Below are 6,441 nucleotides of genomic sequence, written 5' to 3' on the forward strand. Positions count from 1 at the left end.
CCCTCGATTTCAATAGGACATTCTCCTGAGTAATCACTGAAGGATATTTGTCATTAAGAATAACTTCACTTGAGAACATATATTTTAAAGAAAGTTGTGTGGACAAATACTAGTGGAACAGTAAAACACCTGTTGAATTCAGTAGGACCAGGACTGGTATAGTAGATCAAAAGTGGGGTCTTAGGTCTTAGTAGCTATGCCTGCGCTGAAGCTGGAAAGTATCATTCTCAGCCTGGATAGACAGACTAGCACTAGCACTGCTTGAGCTACTATGCTAAAAATATTAGTGTGATACTGCAGCCCAGGCAGCAGCTTGGGCTAGCGGCTTCAAGTCCAAGCCCACCCAACCGGCTGAGTCCAAACTTGGGCCACTGCCTGTGCTGTGGCATCCACATGGCTATTTTAGTGCACTAGCTCTGTTCAAGGTGTCATGAATCTGTCTAACCATGCTGGGAACCACACCTTCCAGCTGCAGTATAGACATTCCCAATGAGGCCTGGTCTACACTGGGGGGGTGTCGAACTAAGGTAGGCAAGTTCAGCTACGCAAATAGCGTAGCTGAACTTGAACTACCTTAGTTCGAACTACTCACCCATCCAGATGCCACGGGATCGAAGGCCGCGGCTCCCCCGTCAACTCCACCACCGCCATTCGCGGTGGTGGAGTTCCGGAGTCGACGGGAGCACGTTCAGAGTTCGAACGATCGCGTCTAGATTAGACGCGATCGTTCGAACTCTGAGAAGTCGAACTCTACGCGTCGACCCGGTAGGTAGGTATAGACCTACCCTGAGACCTAACTGGTGTAACTCTGGGCTTATCTACATTAAAAAAAAAAGTTAAGGTTGCAAAATCAAACACTCAAAACTCTTCAGAAATGCCAGAATAAAATTTCCTGTGCCTTGTGTGTAATCTCCAATTACATAATCACATACTGTATTTTCCATAGAACTCCTGCCTCATTCGGTGTACAGAACAGACAGTACACTGAGAAAGAATCAGGTTTGTGTGGCAAATGAGGCTGTTGTCTGTAGTATCTCCACCTCATTTGTGGTAGAGGTTGGAAGTCATGTAGTAAATGAGACAGGATTGCAGAAAAAGAGAGAGCAGTTTTTGGTTGATGTTTCCATTATCTTGGATTGTAATATCATATAAACAGTTAGTCATGCAGGACCGTAGTTGTATCTGAACCAGAACTGAAAAATTGGTGCCTGCCTTTTGTGGATCTAGTATGGAAGCTAAAGCATGAGGATAGCTTCTGAATAAGGGATTTAAATATGATCCCCTATCCCTCTCCTGCAATTTAATTAGAATGGGTTCAGATTCCAGGTTCTGTTTTGACCCATTCCTGAAAAAAGAATACTACATCATATGGATATAGTGAGGCTTAATTAAAGTTTATAAAACACTTTGGAAAAAAGTCAGAAGAAAAAGAATACTTTAATATCACTACATATACACACACGTGATATTATATTATTATAATGATAAATAAAGCTTTGCACTTGCATAGTGCCTTTCATGTCAGGATCTGAAAGTTCTTTAAAAGCCTGAATTAGCATAATACCATTGTAACATAGGTATTATTCCCATTTTACAGATAGGAAAACTGAAACCCAGTTTTAATAACTTGCCCAAAATCACACAAGAATTGTGTGGCAAGGCCAACAGTAGAACACAGTTCTTCTGGTTGTTAGTCATGTGCCTTAATAACAAGACCACATACTGTCGGCCTAGTCATTTAAATAACACCATTGCAGGTCACTTTTACTTATTGTAACACTGGCTAGTGGAGCAGTAGAAAATACAGTTAGAGGCATGGTATTTTTGACAGGAAAAAACAAACAGTACAGAGGAAAAATATAAGGAAATAATGAAATATGCATTGCTCCTGGATACTCCACTGTTAAGAATTCCCCAGTTATGTCACACGTTGTCTCTAAAAATAAGCCTCTGTTTGCTACGTGGCTGCACACTATGAATATATTCTCCCTTCACTCAATATAAATATAGCTCCCATTAGTATTAATGGGAGCTCAGTACACACATCAACAAGAGAATAATCTTCCCTTCACTACACACAGCTACTGTACATTTGCAGGAATGACTTTCTGCACATCTACAGGGAATACAGATTCTCTTTTAGTCTCTGAGCTGGTTCTTTCAAGAATTTTATCTCTCTCTGTTTCCCCAATGGCCAGGGTTATAAGAATTTAGTGTGATCACAACTTTACATTCCATGGGGCATTCAAAAGCAAGGTACAAAAGATTGTTGCATAAATTTAAAAAATGCAACTTTAAATCACCAGCATATGAAAGAAATTTAACACTAATTGTTTCTTTCCTAGACTTCCCAGTGGCTCAGCTTTTAGCGGAGAGACCACCCTTAGGAGTAACAATGAGAGTAGTTCAGTCTCCATGCCTATTTACTTCCTGCTACTGGGACTACCAACATGGGTGCTAATTGTGATGATGGTTTTGTGTCATGGATACCGGTTAGCTGTAGTTAAACATAGCTACCAAACATACACCAGGTGGTAAAAACTTCCAGCTTAGGGCCAGATTCAAACCACTGATCTAGTTATTTATATTTGAAAGTATCTTGGATGTGGGTGTTTGTAAGCTACAGCTGGTCAAATACCTAAAAACTGATTTGTTAAATAAACTATTGGACAAAAGGAAAAAAAAGTCAAATAATGAACCTGAAAGATAGTATTTGACCAGTTCTATTCAAAACATAGAACATAAAGGGGTGGTGGTGAGGGGATTTTCAATCCAAATGGCTTGCCACATGAAATAATCCTGACTAGAAAAATGGACTTTCCAACATTATAACAATTACTGTTTTCCTCTGACCACTCTCTCTCAACTGAACTGTGATGGCTGTGCACCCCACTCTGGCAAATAAAGGATTAAAAAGATCTTGGAGGTGGGATCGGGCCTAATTTCATTTCAGTCCCAGCTGAGAAGAAGGGACTCCCTAAAACTAGGCACAAGGCAAAGTAGGAGGAAGACTCTGGAGTGGGGGAGGGGAGGGGTAGAGAGTGCTGTTAGAGAGGCTGAGAAAGGCCTAGAGGAAGCTCCTCATTAATGTGCTGGGAAGAAGTTGCACAAGGAGACAGAACTTCAGAGCAGCAGCAGTAGGAGAGGCAGCAGCTCTGTAAGAGAAATTGTAAATGGGAGAAAGATAGGAGCGGCACAGGGAAGCAGCAAGAGATTGTAAGGAACAATCCTTCCCTTCCTGTTATGAACTGGATGAAACTTCATTATGAGCTGAGTTAAAATTTGGTTCAAACTGATGCATGAATGTGTCCTTCAATTATATAGTTATAAGAGAAAGATAAAGGGGCCACACCTACAACACGGCTTAATAGAGTCAGTCCAGAAACTAGCACCATGTTGGGGGGAGATTCCACTGGCTATTGTGACCAGGTGTGTGAGAGAACACAAGAATAAAGAGAGAGGCCAGAAAACCAAGCTATAGCCTGTGAGCACGGTGTGACCTGGAAAAAGCTAGAGAGAGCTTTTGGGTTGGCTAAAAAGCTTTGGGGCTATAAGCTAAGAAATTGCTCCTTTTGTTTTGGGTTCCTCTTGCGTTTGGAGAAGCAGGACTTTGTACATTTCCTATAAAGAAACAAGATTGCATCAAAGAACACCAGACTCCATCAATTCTACTTCCAACTGGAACATCCCCAGTACCCTGGCATTTGACTAACTGCTTGAATCTGAAAAATGGCAACATGCCTAAAATAGTGTCCCTGGGATGGAACTCAGAGGAAAGGATGGGCCTGGATTCCCCTTCTCCAGCAAGTAGGGAAGTTCAAACCTCAGGACTATGAGGCAAAGATCGACAAGTCCCAGACAAGGCAAAGGGCTTGACACAAAGGCCCATCAGACTTTGGGTATTTTATGTTTGTATTTTTTTTGCTAACCTGGAAGGGGAACTGAATTTGAAAGATGATTTTGCTGGACGGCTGGGCCACAGATACTGCAGATTACCATAGAACTAGAATAGCAGAAAATAGAGGCTGCTGGAATACAAGAATGCCTGTGTCCTAGTTTGAGGGAGTGCTCTGACAGTGAGTTCCCCCCATTATGCCATCCTTCCCCTAACAACTGGAAGAAAAGGAGATGAACAATATAGCTTGCCTTGAAGGTCAACGAGGTTGGGTTTTGACAGAAAGAAAAAGGGAGAGCATCCTGAAATAAAGGACCTTACTTGGAAAATATTCCACCAACATACGCCTCTGTTTTGAACCGAGACTGTTAGCTCAAACACCTTGCTGATTGCAATGACAATGAAATTACATGGGGAGAGGGAAGGTCCCTCAAGTAGCCAGGACCCAGACTCTTTAGAGCCTTTAAGGTCAACATCAGTATCCTAATCATGACCTAGAAATTGAGAGTTGACTTACTAATGATCTATAAGTACCAACATAGAAAGTACATTTCTGATTAAAAGGATAAAAGGCACAACAAGATCCAGTGACTGGACACTGAAACTAGACAAGTTCAGGTTAGAGATAAGGGGCATGTTTTTAACAGTGAGGTAATTAATCATTGTAACAATTTACCTAAGGATGTAGTAGATTATCCCTGCCCCCCATTTCTATTCAGAGCTGAGTATAGTGTCAATCTCAAATTTACTGAAAGGGATAACTTTAGGACTCGGTGAGCCATTATGCCCTAATTAGTTCCCTCAGAATCTGTCACACCTCAGCTGTGAAGGACAATAAACAAAACTATTAAATAATTTAACTTATAGCTTCATTGGTAGTTTCTTCTTTCTGTTCTGATAAATGACTTCTGCACTGTATTTTGGAAATTTTATACCTATATTTGTACTATGTGTCAATTTATCCACGTCTTTATCATTATGATTTTTTTTGTCAGGTAAACATAGCTTATTTCTCCCCATTAGTATCTTAAGAACAGATTCTTTGAGCCATTGAAAAAGTTATAAATATTTGTGTTTTAAAGTACAGTGTTGACTGCAGAAGCATCTTGTGATGCTGCTGTGCATATAACAATGGATCAATGGCTTTTTCATTTTATTATTTAGCCTGTTCCTTGGAACACCAAGTATAAATCAAGGCCCTGGAACTATGGGAACTTTATTTTGTGGGTCATTTTATTCTACTGATCTTTGAATGCTTTTAATACAGTGTATATTAAAAGGGTTTACAGAGCAGCTCAAGGAAATTAATTACATACTCGTGGGGAAGTGACTGTATGCAAAAGCTGCAGCCAGCCATTATGCATTCAACTGCATCTCACAAACAGCAGTACAACAAGCATTTCTGCAAATTAATCTGAGCTGATATTAATTTATCGGATCACTCATGATTAAAATAATGATTACATTGATTTAATCCTGAGGATGCTTCCCTTGATTCTATGGTTGTAGTGAGTTTAATGGTGACAAAATTCATCAATATTATATAAAATGTGCCTAAGAAAAGAAAACACTTTCAGCAGGCCCTTTTTTAATGAAATCCAGCAATCTGATTGCAACTGATTAGTTCCTCACAATCATTTTTTAAATATAATATTCACAGTCAAGCAAACTGGTTTGAGTCAATAACTGTTGCATAAATAATCTCCAGAGACTGATATAATCAAAGTTACTGTATGATATAAACTAAGCTATGGAATAACTAGTGATCCATACTGATATAAGGCATGAAAACATCATACAAGAAAACTGTAAAAGTAGACTCAGTAATAGCAGATATACAACAAAAACAAATGTTAACCCCATTATTAGCTACAGTAGAAATAGTCAAAATATTTAAACCTTCTGTTTCTGACCAACATGCAGATTTGATTTTTGTTGTTATTGTTTGGAAACATGAGGTCTGGGAACCTATTTGACTTTTCAAAGTCCATCTACCCCATCTTGTCAATTGGTGGCTGCATATGTGTGTTGTGTTGTGCCAGCTCTCTGTAGATAGCTGGCCCAGAAGATCTTGATCCAACTTCCCAAAGAGACCACAGACTCGGTTCATCAGCGAAGACGCTCAGCCAGGTTTATTGTCAACGAAGCACGGTCCTAGCTCCCCGGATCAATGTCTACAGTTACACTGGTACATGCATGCTTGTTACAATGGACTTGGCTCAGTGAACAGTGGGGCTTTTTATTCCCTCCTAGGCTATGGAAAGACACCCCCTTCTGCGACCCCTCTTTTATACACTGATAAAAACAATTGGGATGCATTCGCGACCAGTACAGCTACTGGAAAAATCTGTTCACACGTCTGGGGATGGAGCGGGAATCCTCCAGGGACCGCTCCATGAAGCTCTCCTGGAGGTACTCTGAAAGCCTTTGCAGAAGGTTCCTGGGGAGGGCTGCCTTATTTCGTCATCCACAGTAGGACACTTTAGCACGCCAAGCCAGTAGCAAGTATTCTGGAATCATTGCAGCACAAAGCATGGCAGTGAATG

General features: G+C 40.5%; 1 protein-coding gene across 1 annotated transcript in view; it reads right to left on the reverse strand.

The window, feature by feature from the left end:
• GLRA3 (glycine receptor alpha 3) overlaps positions 1-5,902 on the reverse strand; it is a 118,562-nt gene extending 112,660 nt beyond the window's left edge. Inside the window, exon 1 of the mRNA XM_039542736.1 lies at positions 5,795-5,902. Within this exon, the coding sequence (XP_039398670.1) occupies positions 5,795-5,886 (92 nt within the window). The 5' untranslated portion in view covers positions 5,887-5,902. The remainder of the gene's footprint in view (positions 1-5,794) is intronic.
• Between the last annotated feature and the right edge of the window lie 539 nt (positions 5,903-6,441).

This window comes from Mauremys reevesii, linkage group 5 (genome assembly GCF_016161935.1).
Source record: "Mauremys reevesii isolate NIE-2019 linkage group 5, ASM1616193v1, whole genome shotgun sequence".
Classification (NCBI taxonomy): domain Eukaryota; kingdom Metazoa; phylum Chordata; order Testudines; family Geoemydidae; genus Mauremys; species Mauremys reevesii.